The sequence below is a fragment of the Urocitellus parryii genome, chromosome 9 (assembly GCF_045843805.1).
Source record: "Urocitellus parryii isolate mUroPar1 chromosome 9, mUroPar1.hap1, whole genome shotgun sequence".
NCBI lineage: Eukaryota > Metazoa > Chordata > Mammalia > Rodentia > Sciuridae > Urocitellus > Urocitellus parryii.
Window position 1 is genome coordinate 5,176,793 of NC_135539.1, and position 14,461 is coordinate 5,191,253.

Here is a 14,461-nt window from a genome sequence, read left to right on the forward strand (position 1 = left end):
GTTATCCTGGGCCTTCCTACTCCCAGAAAAGGGAAGACTGAGCAGGAAGCTCAGTTCTCCATCCAGAGTATGAGCTCACTATTCCCACCTGACCTTCAGCTTCAGATCACATTCTCCACTCAGGGCAAGGCAAGTGGCCTTGTCCCTGAGTCCCCAGGGGTGGGACAGGCTGCATGCTGGGATACTCACTGGCAAGGAGGTAGATGATGTCACACTACTAACTGTGGCGGGCTTCAGGGAGGAGGTCAGTAACTTTGCCACTCCCTGGGTACCACCACCGGAATCTCCATTTGGACCACCAGGAGGGGCTACCAGGGTCAGCTTCTGGGAAACAGGTGGTTTCTTCACTGTCGAGCTTGGGACAGGCTGGCTGGTGGACTGTCCTGTGGAAGGAGGCTGTATGCTGGGGAGCAGGGTCCCAGAAGCAGAGCTCTGCACTCGGGTTCCTCCAGAGGAAGAGCTGCCAGAAGAAACCCCATGTTTGGAGATAGAGCCAGCAAATGGATTATTCTTATAAGATGGCCCCGCAGAGTTGGCTGGGTGCTGTTTTGCTGGGTGGCTCAGGGCAGTAGAGGACGAGGCTGGGGTCTTATGAGAGCTGCCACTGGAAGATGGTGAGCCTCCAGAGGAGGTTGGTGTGGGGGGATGGAAGCTCTGGCCTTTGGCTGCTGTCTTCACTAGCTGCACAAGGGAACGATGACACTGTGGGGAGGAAGCCTTTGGGCCTTGGAGTTTACTGACAAATGGAGCTGGGGGCGTGAAATTTTTCTGCTGCTGAGTGCCTGCATGAAAGACTTTGACTTGGGGGCCAGGTACTGGAGCTGCCGCCTGGGGTCCATGAGACGTCCGTGGCAAGCTGTGGTGCTTTGCTTTGGACTGGTGTACTTCTGGCAGGCCCTTGCTGAGGGGAGCCTGACAGGACAGCTCTTTGTAGCCAGAACTCTCTGGTTTTTTCTCCTGAGAGGATTGCCCCAGTGCTAGAGCCTGTTCAGCCAGAAAATTTAGGGGTGACTGCAGTGTGCTAGCGGGTGGTGGTGCAGAGGGGTTGGGTTTCACAAAGTTCCTTTTCTCTTCTGCACACAAAACACCTGTGACTTTTTCTGCTGGTGCTTTGGAGGGTGCAGCCATTGTGAACTCAGAGCTCCCAGCCACTCTGCTATTCAACACGGCCAGCTCCTTGGACACGGCTTCCATCGAGGAGGCTGGATCATGGCCCAAGTCTTCATCCAATGAGTCCTCCAGGTTGACAGGAGCAGGGTTAGTGAGGCCACCAGACACCTGGGATGGGGGCTCCCTACTCGTGGACCCAATGTTCAGGCCTCCTCCCTGGTGTTCCGATGGCAAAGCAGTGGAGCCAGCCATTTGTCCTGATGGGACGGAAGCCTTTTTATCAGGCTTAGCAGAAGACTCCTAAATGAAAACAGAAATGATGACTGTTTAGAAATGTCCAAAGATGCCAGCGCTGGCCTGTTGTGAGGACATAAATGGGAACAACTCAAAGATCTGAGATTCCTGTATAATTACAAAACAAGGTGTGGACAGAGCAGATGTCAAGCCTGCCTTGTCTTAGGCACCTTTTGGTATATGTTATGCTTTGTGGCTAAGGACATGCCCAGTCACAGGGAAACTTCTCTTTTCTGTTTCTGAAAAGTACAAGACCTATGCAAGAAGACACACTGCCTAGTGGCATTCACACTGTCTTGAAGTGTTCCTTGCTGCAGACTGACACATGGCATAAGAACTATCTTAAATTAGCTTTCTTTTCTCTTTGATTTCTCCCAGCACCCATCTCTCCTCGGTCCTTATGGGACTAGGAAAGGAATCTATCCTGTCACTCCTGCACCTCTGATACTTATCACAGTATGTCTCAGACACTGTAGAAGCTTGGCAGATACTCAGGAACATATGGCTGGCACAACTTATTCTCACGATCTCTTTAGGTATGGCTAAGGAGACCACCAAGTCTTAGGAACTGGTAAGAATATGGCAAGTAGCAATGTTCTCTACACTGAGAGGTCTCTGCAGCTCTTGCACTCTGGCAGGCAGCCCAACAGTCGCCTCTCCTTTCTGCTGTTGCTCCAGGCTACACTGCACTTGGCCAGGAGTGTATCTTGGCGTACGACCTTCACAACTGCAGGGGTGCCTCACTCCTCAGAGGACTTCCAAAGATCCCACCTACCCCACAACAACCCCAGAAACTGGGCCAGCTAGGTACTGTTTTATAGACTTGAGCCTGGGGCAGGAGGATTAAATGGCCCATGCAGGTCTCTGCCCTGGTTCAAGAATAGCTATTCCCCTAGACCAGTGAAACTCAACAGCTGCCATGGTCATTTAAGAAGTTTCCTGGGCACTGCTTGCAGGGAGAAAAGGACAGCCAGCATATGACCTGAGCAAGCTGACTCACCTTCACCTTGATTTTAGAAGGGGCCATTACTTTCTTCTTGGCTCTGTTCAAAGAAATAAACACAGGGAAGGTTCAGAGGAGATCCACAGAAAGAGATAAAACAACAGTGTTCTGAGAAATGAAAAACGCCAAGACACTCACAAAATTGATGTCAGGTGTCCATGGCCTCGTCGACTCTCCTTAAACAGAGTCCTGAAAGAAACAGAACATGGCATTCTGTTCACCCTAGACACCACCATTCTATTTCCAGAGCTTTTCTAGCAACTCTGGTACTTGGTGGCTGCTCTTAAATCCAGTTGACTGGTGAGCTGAATTCCTATTGAGAGTCCAAAGCAGCCACCCTGGTGGGATGGAAGCCTTTCAAAAGCCCATCAAAAGCCAAGAGTATGGACTTTATAAAAAAAGACTATGGCTCTGTCCCTGACCTCATGGCCACCTTCTCCTAGGCAGAAGCACTTTCCTTACTGCCTATCCTTGACACAGCCAAGAAGAAAATGTGGGGTGAAACTCAAAACAAATTTCTTCATACAAGTCCAACCTATAAGAACAGAACAATTCCCAAGGCTTTATGATTTGTGCAAATTACAAATAAATAGGGCCCAACACAGAAAATCAGCCCTAGCTAACTTTCCCTGCCCTGTGTACAGCAGACATACTCCATTTGTGGGAAGTGACCTCTTCAACAGAAGCCTGGTATTTAGCTCCAGGAAGATGACGGTCCTGCTACTTGAAAATGAGACTTTTGAGGACCATTAAGAAGCACCCATGGATGGATTCAAACTAAAAAGCTGCTTCTCAGCAAAAGAAACAATCAGTGAGGTGAGTAGAGAGCCTACATCTTGGGAGCAAATTTTTGCCACTTGCACATCAGATAGAGCATTTATCTCTAGGGTATATAAAGAACTCAAAGAGCTAAACACCAAAAAAAAAAAAAAAAAAAATCAATAAGTGGGCCAAGGAACTGAACAGACATTTCTCAGAAGAGGATATATAATCAATCAACAAATATACGAAAAAATGTTCAACATCTCTAACAATTAGAGGAATGCAAATCAAAACTCCTCTAAGATTTTATCTCACTCCAGTCAGAAACAATAAGTGTTGGCGAGGATGTGGGGAAAAAGGTAAACTCATACTTTGCTGGTGGGACTGTAAAATGGTGCGGCCAATATGGAAAGCAGTATGGATATTCCTTGGAAAACTGGGAATGGAACCATCTTTTGACCCAGCTATCCCACTCCTCGGGCTATACCCAAAGGACTTAAAAACAGCATACTTCAGGGACACAGCTACATCAATGTTTATTGCAGCACAATTCACAATAGCTAAACTGTGGAACCAACCTAGATGGCTTTCAGTAGATGGATGGATAAAGAAAATGTGGTATATATACACAATAGAATATTACTCAGCAATAAAAGAGAATAAAATCATTGCATTTGCAGGTAAATGGATGGAGTTAGAGTATATAATGCTAAGTGAATTTAGCCAATCCCCAAAAAACAAATGCCGAATGTTTTCACTGATAAAAGGAGGCTGATTTATAATGGGGTTGGGAGGGAGAGCATGGGAAGGTTAAACAAAGTCTAGATAGGGCAAAGGTGTGGGAGGGGAAGAGACTGGGTATGGAGGTAGAAATGAAGGTGTAATGAGATGAATATCATTACCCTAAATACATATATGAAGACATGAATGATGTGAATATACTTTGTATACAACCAGAGATATGAAAAATTATGCTTTATCAACATATGAATTATAATGCATTCTGCTGCATATATAAAACAAAATAGAATAAAAAAATTTTTTAAAAGTACCCACGAAGCCAGGCCCAGTGGCACACACCTGTAATCCCAGCAACATGGGAGGCTGAAGCAAGAGGATCACAAGTTCGAGGCCAGCCTCAGCAACTGAGTAAGGGCCTAAGCAACTTAGCAAGACTCTGTCTCAAAGAATAAAAAGGGGACTGGAGTTTTAGCTCAGTGGTAGAGCACTTACTTTGCAAGTGTGAGGCATTGGGTTCAATCCTAGCACCACATAAAAACAAATAAAGGCATTGAGTCCATATACAGCTAAAAAAAAATTTAAAATAAATAAATAAAAAGGGCTCAGTGGTTAAGCATCCCTGAATTCAATCCCCAGTATCAAAACAAAAACCAAAATAAAAACCACAAAAAGAAGCACCCATGATGGGTAGTGGTATATGCCTGTGACCCCAGCGACCCAGGAGGCAGCAGGAAGATGGCAAGTTTGAGGCCAGCCTTAGCAACTTAGTGAGACCTTATCTCAAAATAACATGTAGCTCAGCAGTAGAGCACTTTCCTAGTATGTTCAGGTCAATCCCCAAAACTGCAAAGAGCAACCAGAAAAAGTAGCACCCAAGATGAATCCATCTCTCAACCTCTGGCAGGAGCCATTATGTCAAAACAGGAAAGGGCATAAGAAGCATGCAGCCAATCCTGAGCCACAGAAGGGTGAAGAATGACAATGACAAAACCCCATAGGGAACTTTCTCTCTTCTACGCAAGACTGACAACAATCTTTCCTAGCTTCTATTATCTCCCCAAATTACTCAGGTGACATCAGATTTGAGTCAATTGGACAGTGGCTCCTTTCCTGTCTGATCACACTGACCCTCACCTGGCCTGCATCCAGCCTTTGGGCCAGAGAGGCTTGACCTCTGCATCCAGAAAGGCCTTCACGCAGTCCTCCCATGCCTGGGCCTTGTTCCTCTCCAGATCATGGCTTTCCAGTTTGATCTTCACCACTTGGCACAGCAGTTCCCTGAGAAGTAGGCAGAAATCAGAAACTTGCAACCACCCAACTCTTCTTCAAGCTGTTAATCATGTGCTTTCAGCTGTTCTGATGAAAGTAAATGATCCTAACCTTCACTAGCAGTATGGGGACATGCTCAGAAACTGGCCCACAAACCCTCCAGTGAGGCAAGGTCCCAGCTTAGGCACACCTGATTTCATCATTCCACTGGAATTTCTTCCTTGGTCCCATTATCCTCCTGCCACCCTTTTCTTCATCATCTTCCTCATCAGAACAAATCCGTTCTCTCTGCTCCTTGTCTTTTTCCTCTTCCAGCATCCTACACAGAGAAGAGAAAGAAATGGACTCTGAAGACCTCCTCCTCGCCTCTTCCTCCTCCTCCCTACTTAATTGGGACTTCTAAGATCAGACATGAAAATGCTGAAGAGCCAAGAGTCTGGTTTGAAATGAAAGTAAATACTGAGAGGTGTGAAGAGAAGAGACAACAGGATAATGGTGCACTAGGGCAAAGAGACACTTACTTAGCGACCTTTGCTTGCGTGTGTGCCTGGCACTCATCCTGGTACTTGGCCACCTGCTCAGGCATTGCCCTGCCAATGGCTTCCTTGAGCTTCTGGAGAGGCTCCTTCAGGCGCCCACCCTGCAGAGAGCAGGACACAGCACAAGTCTTGTTCACACACCAGACTTACACCAAGGAGACATGACAGGGTAATCAAAAGGAAGCAGTGCAGCTACAGATAGGGCTCTGTACTGAGTAGCCACCCCTCAGCTGGGCCCCAAAACCACACACCTGTTCATAGAGGTGAAGTTTTCGAGCACGTTTAACCAGAGCGTCCTTGCTGCAGGGCAGGAATGAAGAGAGATAGGCATATACCCCAGAACGGATCTGGCTACTCAGCTCCCGAGTTTGCACCTCTATGCTGAAGAACAGAACAGAGTCATCAACGGCCTGCAGCTCACTGCAGCATCTCTCTTCACTAGATCCGCCTACATGGTGAGGCCAGCTAGGGGCCAAAAGCAGGTCCAACCTCATCCTGTTGGGCCACACTGCAACTGAGTGGCCAAGGCAACAAATCTTTGGCAATCAACAAACAATTCCCAAACTTGGCTAGGTAAAATGGGTTAAGGCTTTTCAGGTCAAGGACAGGACAAAGTCAAAGGCAGTCAAGAAAACAGAGCCCAAGAGAACAAGATCCACGTACAAAATTTCACAAACAAATATGACATAAAAGCTATCAAGTGGGAAGTAATGAGTTACTTGGGGTTGACAGGAAATACTTTCTGGCAGTGTTTCTTTTTTCCAGTTCCCAATTCTCTCCAAGACTATGAGGTCAAGGAAATCCTCACCCCCTCCACTTTCTCCAGCTGAATAAGCAGAAAAATATTCTCTTCAATGCCTTGAGCTTTCCATATTTGGCATGCTCAAGTGGGTTCCTTGTTGACACAAACCTCCCATCCACTCTGACCCTCAGGTGCTCTTTGTAGCCCATGATTCCTGACCCAAGTAGCCAGTCCAGATCTTGGCCAGGGCAAGGCCATTTGCTAGAACATTCCCAAGTCTTGACAACTATTCTTATATTAGCAAAATTTTCAGTTGTTGAGCAATAACCTTCTCCTGCTACATAATGCAACTGCAACCAGAGAAAAGCTGCAAACCTGAGGGCCAGGTACATTTAGATTTACGTTTGTTTGTTTGTTTTTGCTTTTTAATCCATTTCATACAGTGCAATGATTCGGGGGTTTCAAGGTTTGGAAGAAATGTGACAGGAATGAGGTACTCTGGCATTGAGAGCAGAGAAAGAAGAAAAGGAGAACAAATACTGAGGAACACTCCAATACAGAGCAGGCCCTGAGGCCACCACTCAACCTTCTGGATTCTCAGGGTCATGCAAGCAACCCCTTCTCTCTAGTCTCATCTCGCCCTTGACAAGAAGTCCTCTTCCAAAAGTCCAGGACTGTATATATAGTATCTAATAAAGCCTTTGGCTAAAGATTGGTAAGATCTATCATTCTTGGAGACAGGTATTTAGCGTCCCTGTTTTATTTAATGAACAACATCAATAAAACTATATTAACCCAAGTCCTCTAGTTCATTGCTGGTCAGCAATATTCCCATGCACTCCTGGCCTGCCCAACCCAGGCGTGTAACAGCAGATATGGACAGACAGACAGATGATACTCACTCTAGTAGGATGCCATTCATATCCTGGGTGAAGAACTTCTGTCTGCTCTCTCCCTCAGCAGCTCTGGCAGCCTGGTTCACAGCAGACAGTAACAGCCATTAGAACCTGTTCCCCACGCATCCCATACATACCCCCGCAGGCACCAGTCACTGCTCCATAAAAGCACCTGTCAATAAAATCCTCCCCAACACTTTCCTGAGTCTACCCAAGTCCCGGATTATGGTCACCTGTGATCAATGCTTTATTTTTTTCAAAGATGCTGCAGCATCTTGAACTGTACATCCCAGGACTTAAAACAGCAGTCACATAAAACAAAGCCACATAGAAACAAGCAATCCTGAGGCATCTGGTCAGAGGCCAACTCTATTAACTCCTGTGTCCAGACTCTATCATAAACTACACAGTTAGTTGAGATTTCCATACATTAACTTCAATAAACCTATAAGATAAAAGCTTTTATCCACCAAAAATAACAATAAAAATAATAATGTATAGCTTTAGCACCTAAGGTCATTATCATCTTTTGAAACTTCTATTCTACTTAGGGTATACACAAATTCTCCATCATCCAGATCACTGGAATGACATGCCATATTGCCTGATATGACAGGAATTTACTAGACTGTCTTCTTTTGCTTTCCATGAGAACACAGTTTATAACCTGGAGAGCAGCCTGGAGACCTCTAAAGTATCCTAATGGCAAACCATGCCTTGGTCAGAGAAGATGGCCCTCACAAGTAGCTCCATGTGGGAACCACCCATCAAACCACAATCTCTGGAGACAAGACTCAGGAATATGTATTCTTTAAAAGTAGCCCAATCAGTAGAACTCTTTAAATGTAACTCTGAGACCCAGTGATCTAAACAAAAGGGATGCTGATTTTCAGGTTGTAGGCAAAATAACAATTTTTGAAATCGGACATGATATGTAATAATGACAAACGGGTGATAAGGTGACTGTCGAGAGAAAGGGATAAATCCTGATCAAGCCTTCCACCTTCCTCTAATTGCACCTGCTGGGCCCTTCCAACCTGACTCCATCTGTCTGCCCACTAGCTCTTCCCTGTTGAAGGACTCCCAAGTTTCTACCTAGAACTCACTTCTTCCCATCATTTCTTTTCTCCTCATGTCTTCAAAATAATATACACACATGAAAGTCCCTCAAATCTAAACCTCTAGGGCTGGGGCTGTAGCTCAGTGGTAGAGCACCCGCCTTGCACATGTGAGGCACTAGATTTGATCCTCAGTACCACATAAGAATAAATAAAGATATTGTGTCCAACTACAACTAAGAAAAAAAATCTAAACCTCAAAACCCCTGTACCCTCTCTTCTAAGCTCTGAACTAGGATTTCCAATTACCCCTTCACAGCTTACCTAAAACTAGACCTGCCAGCTTTTGCTCAGACTCCTGCTTCCCTGCTTCTAACATCTGCACTCCAGCCTTCTTGAATCCTCCCATTCCTTCCTTCATAATCTTTCAGTGGCTTTGACCAACTCTAGACCCAAACCCAAATTCCTTCTCATGGCATGCAGGGCGCCCCAGCCATCCACTATGCCTCCCATCTCCTACCACACTCTAGAGGATTCCACCAACCAGCTGCTCACCCATCCTCAGCTCTGCCCTGCCTTCCCCACAGGTTGACCAACGTTGTAGCCTCCAGTCCCAGTCTTATGTACCCTCAAAGAGTTTCTCTTTTGATTCCTGATTGTCCACCTAGTCATCTAGTCAGCCATCTAAAAATGGCAGAGTGTTTCATCCTGCTCTGTGCTGCAGCCCACTGTCTGCATAGGTATCATCCATTTACATAACATGCTCATGAAGGACAAGAACTAACTCTCATTGGCCCATATATTCCTCACAGCTGCCTATCAAATAATATTTACTTAGTAAACATTGGGAAGTGGATGTATGGATGAACAAAGGAATGAACAGATACCACCATAGAAAGGCAAACTAGATGAGGAAAAGCCTAATGCTGTCTAACCAAAACTAACCTGAAGAGCTGCAAAATTCAAGTTTCTAAAGATGACTTGGTTGAAGGACAGCCCAGAGGCCTTGGATGAAAGGTGTGACAAGGATGGATGGATGATGGAAGAAAGAAAGGCATGGCTTTTAAACCAACCATGTGTAATTTCTTACACTTTCAGCATTCAGAATTTCACCTTAGAACTTTTAAGGTACTGCAATTACAACATTAGTTTAAGAAAATAGAAAAACTAAGGCATTCTTTTGATTCAACTACTGCTAGTTCTAAGATCCAGATCCTCAATTAATTCAATCTAATTCCTTCAACATGTATTTTAAAATGCCCCGCTGTTTGACAAACCCATCAACAGTCTTTTAAATAAAATTTGTCTTTATTTTAAATAAAGTTTATATTTCAGTATCAATCAACCTGTTCTCCAATACTTCAGAAGTTTTCTGCCTACATAGTCTTTAAAAAGATTTTCCTTCTGAACTGTCTTAATTGCATAGACTGTCCTCAGAGGGTCTGGTTTCATATTGAAGTTAATCAGTCAAACACTGCATTTTTAAATAAATTTAATTAAAAGCAACTGGATAGATATCTGATAGTCTATCAGAAATAAGTGAGGTCCCTTGCCCCTGAGATATTGTATAAATTAATCAATCCTAAATTAACTAGGAAATGAGGTTAAAGCAAACACTTTGGTCATGCTGACTTATAACAGTTCCAAGATATATATATATATATATTTTTTTTTTAAACAGATGGGGGTCTTTCTATCTTGCTATGTTGCCCTAAACTCTTGGCCTCAAGTAATCTTCCTACATCAGCCTCCCAAATTAGCTGGACTATAAGCACATGTCACTGTGCCCAGCCTCCAAATGCCTTTTTAAAATTTTGTTGTTGTTGTTGATAGACCGTTATATTATTTATTTATATGCAGGATGAGGATTAGTCACAGTAGAGCACCCCTGGTTCAAGCTGGTTTTTTTCCTACCTTATTCTCTTTAAGTCCCTGTCTCCCTGGACTTCTGGGGATGCAAGGGTTGTAACTCAGTAGGAGGGTAAAGGTGTGGGTGCTCGGGACCTGTTTCCTTTCTGTTCTTAGTATCATTCCCACTTAATGCCTAACTAAAGAGGACCAAAGAAGACCTGGGTCATATGTAAGAACCAGGCTGAATAGTTGCCAAACTATATCAAGACAATAATCTGACGGGGTGTCAAAGTTGAGCTTTCTCAGCACTCTGTATGTTCCAACCATTTATACAAAAGACATCTGTAATCAACATGTTAATACAAGGCAAGACCATCAAATCACTATATTCCCTGGATCCAAAATGTACAAATGAATAGAAAATGAGAAATAAGCTAACACGAGAAAACAGTGAATATAACATGGACATCAATTAAGGCATCTCTCTTGGTGTACGTAAGTTTTCAATATTTTTTTTTAAGTTTCTCACTTAGAAAGTAAATCTACTTTTTGCTTTCTATAAAGAGTGTGTTTTTCCCTAAGAGATCACTACACATCAGAGTAGAATCTACTATGCACTGTGGAAGATTGCAAACAGGAGCACAGATTGCTCCCATGGAGAAATGCCCCCCAGAGAGCAGGCCCTAGGCTCCCCAACCCTTTAATCTTGGCTGCTCTTATGACTCACTTTGACCAAGAGTGTGGCAGAAGCAGTGTGACACATATAACCTGTAAAAGCCAGATCTTATGGCCCTAAGAATTCCACTTCCACAAGATAAAAGGCCCAAAGGAAAGGGAGGTCTGGTCAGCACCCATTTAATTTACCAGCACCCAGTTAACCTGCCAGCTGAATGCACTGCAAGACTGAGCCATGCCAGGCATGGTGGCACAGGCCTGTAATCCCAACAATTTGAAAAGCTGACACAGGAAGATTGTGAGTTCAAGGGTATCTTCAACAATTGAGTGAGACCCTCAGCAGCATAGTGACATCCCTATCTCAAAATAAAAAAGAAAAAGGACTGGGGATGTAGCTCAGTTGTAAAGTACCCTGGGTTCAATCCCCAGTATCAAAGGGGTATTAAAAAAAAAAAAAAACCAAGAGTGAGACCAAGCAGGATCAGAAGAGAAACTACCCAGCCAGTCCACAATCAGGAGAAATGAATAACTGTCAAAGTTTTGAGGTCCTTTTTAAAAAGGCAATAGAAATGGATACATTATTACCTAGGGTCAAGATTTTAAATCTAACCAACTTATTATAAAAATAAACAAGGGGAAAAAAGAAAAATAAGGGGAGTGAAAAATAAAGTGAGAAACACATAACACTGCTAATGATAGTTATATACATCAAATTTAATTTAAAATTAATTTAAAACGCAATGTCTTTCAAAATCCAGGACAGAGTTCCTTATTAAGGATCCAAATATCCACATGCAACTTTTGGAATTGTATGCAGTTTTTGTGTACAAATGCCTTCTCTCCCTGGGAAGATTACCTTTCCCAGCAAATTCTCAATAGGGCCTGCAGTCCAGAGCATTTGTGTACACATGTGGGGGTTCCAGGTGCCCCAAGTGCAGGAGCCCTGCTGGAGTAACTTTCTATAATAAGCCTTCTTTTTAATGCAACCATTAAAAATAATGAGGGCTTTATAATAATATTTATTAAGTGAAAAAAATCATGAAACAATTATTCACAACTATAATCACAACTGCATAAAAACATATACAGAAGCTAGAAAGGAATATGCAAAGTGAAATTGTTTTTCAACTGGTGGGGTAATAGATAATCCCCACACACTTCCCACCCCATTTTCCAAAGTTTCTTAATGCAGGAGCAGGGCCAGGTGAAGATTGAAGTGTCAATTTCACCCTTGAGCACTGTATTTTCAAACCAGAATATCAAACTCTACGTTCAGCATCTCTAGGACCCAGGCCCACCTTGCCTACGGAATCCTGAACCCTTGTCTGTCATGCCCAAGAGCAATCACTCAAGAGGGAAGCTTGCCAGACAGGGGATCCACCAAGGGAGCTTTCTGGCATCACAGTCCCATGCTGTTTCAGGTTACGGCATTTTGTTCCACTTGATGTGCTCTGTGTTTCCCAAGAGATTGAAATAATAAGTAAGCACACTAGAACACAACCTATGGTGGGAATGAGGACATATCCAAGAATTCTATTTTGACTTTTCTCTAAAAAAACAACTGGCTACCATCACATAGTCCTTACTTATTTAACAAGACGTTCAGAAACTATAAAACAATTTGATTACAAACCATAGGAATGAAAAGAACAAAGTAATTTTTTTAACATGAATTCTGAGAGCAAATACAGGACAGTACACTCAAACATGCCAAGTTCAGGTTCAGCTCCTTCCACCTCAATGTCATATTTAAGATACACTCTGAATCCCTGACATGGCACAATTCATTTAAATCATTACATTCAAATAAAACACTTATGCCCAACACTGCACGCAAGCTAAAAAGGATGAACTAGAGATTTCAATAAGATGTTTATTTGCTTTGTATACTATGTTCAAATATTTTCTGGAAGTGAGAAAATCATTTATAGAGGTGGTTGACATTTCACCTGCCCTGAACATAAAGGATAAATACATAGCATTGATTCTGATATGCTATGAGAATCACTAGTTCAGAACTACAGGTATTGAGTACAAACACCACTGGAACTGCAGTACAAACCACAATGCCTAAGGTAAAATGTTATTTTAACTAAAAGGTATTGTCATCATTAACTAATGATCCATGCTTGGTTCTAGTTAGTATCACTGAATTGACAGTCTCAGCACTTAGGGATGAATTCCAAATCCATAGAGAACAGGAGCAGCAACAGTTGATCTATGCTAAAGGTTGCTGCTGCTGCTAAGGGGCACAAACAACATTCAAGTTAAGCTCCTTTTTACTTAGCACCAAGGAGGCATTCCTGTGATTGCTACCAACACGGATGCTGACAATAAGCAATGCGAGGGAGCAACCAAAACCCAGTGACAATTGAGCATATGCTCTATGTGTAACTTACATGTTTACAAACTTTAGTGCATTTTCAAAAGTTAATAAGATGAATCTCTCACTCAGCTGCCTGATGTCAACATCAGTGTTGGTCTATGCACAAAAAGGAAATACTGTGTGTTCCCACACAGTATTCCAGAAACTAACAGGTAGAAAAAGGAAAGAGAAAAATCTCTCAGGAAGAAAATAAATTATTTGGAAGAGAAAGAACCAAGAAAGGCTTAAATGTGAAGCCTGATGTGCAAAGCTGACACTGTTTTCCTCACTCAGGAGGAGGAGAGGTTGGGGAAAGCTCATACTTTCACTGCCAACTCACTAAGGATTTCTTTGGGCATCGAGCTTCACGCCGTGCAGAACCAACACCAATCTGCCCGACCGCTTCCAGGAAAGCCCGGCCACACTGTGTCACCATACCTGAGCCAGCTCCTTAATGCGCTTCTCCAGGGGTGCTGGCAGGCCTTCGGGGAGGGAAGAGGGCTGCCTGAATTCCTGGTCCAATCCCACCCCAAGGGAATCGCTTCCATCATCCATATCTTGGAAAGGGCTTCCTTCTGGAGACTCACTGAGCAGCTGCTCCAAGTCCAAATCTGTCAGTGAGTCCATGGCAGTGGCCACCTGGAGCAAGTCATTGTCAGAAGTGGAGCCAAAGAGTGAGAGCAAGGGGTCAGAAGCACCCTCCAAGTCCCGCAGGCCCTGAGCTTCCACTGATGAGACCACTACAGGCTTATGCTCCTCCTCTCTCTTTTTCTGAGCCTCTTTCTCCTTCTGAAATTTCTTTAGCATCTCTTTAACACTTAAAGCCCCAGAGTATTTCTTCTTCTTCTTTTCCTTACTGGCATTGAGGGCTGTGAAGCTGTAAGCAAGAAAGAAACTGGTTACCCAGGCTGTAGGACCACTCCACAGGGAAACTCAAGAGGCCTTCACCCCTGTCCCAGGGCAATGGTCTCCAGAAGAACCTCAGTCACAGTCCACCCTGTTATTATTCCTCCCTCCTCTTGGCATATGAAGCTCGTTCTTGCTGGACCAAAGCTTAAGAGTGAATACAGGTTAGCAACACAGAGTCACGTAATGCTAAATATCCAACGGGTTTTTAAGAACCACTGCCAGGCTGAAATAAAAGGTTGCAAAAAAA

The 14,461-nt window shown here is 43.7% G+C and overlaps 1 protein-coding gene across 2 annotated transcripts in view; it reads right to left on the bottom strand.

The window, feature by feature from the left end:
* The window catches only part of Ubn1 (ubinuclein 1), a 30,838-nt gene that overhangs the window by 5,358 nt on the left and 11,019 nt on the right, over positions 1 to 14,461 (bottom strand). For both annotated transcript variants that reach the window (XM_026385339.2, XM_026385338.2), the window contains exons 7-15: positions 13,744 to 14,182; positions 7,363 to 7,433; positions 5,970 to 6,099; positions 5,701 to 5,819; positions 5,370 to 5,498; positions 5,045 to 5,188; positions 2,546 to 2,596; positions 2,405 to 2,447; positions 190 to 1,410 (exon numbers count right to left, since the gene is read on the bottom strand). In XM_026385339.2, the coding sequence (XP_026241124.1) occupies positions 190 to 1,410; positions 2,405 to 2,447; positions 2,546 to 2,596; positions 5,045 to 5,188; positions 5,370 to 5,498; positions 5,701 to 5,819; positions 5,970 to 6,099; positions 7,363 to 7,433; positions 13,744 to 14,182 (2,347 nt within the window). The remainder of the gene's footprint in view (positions 1 to 189; positions 1,411 to 2,404; positions 2,448 to 2,545; positions 2,597 to 5,044; positions 5,189 to 5,369; positions 5,499 to 5,700; positions 5,820 to 5,969; positions 6,100 to 7,362; positions 7,434 to 13,743; positions 14,183 to 14,461) is intronic.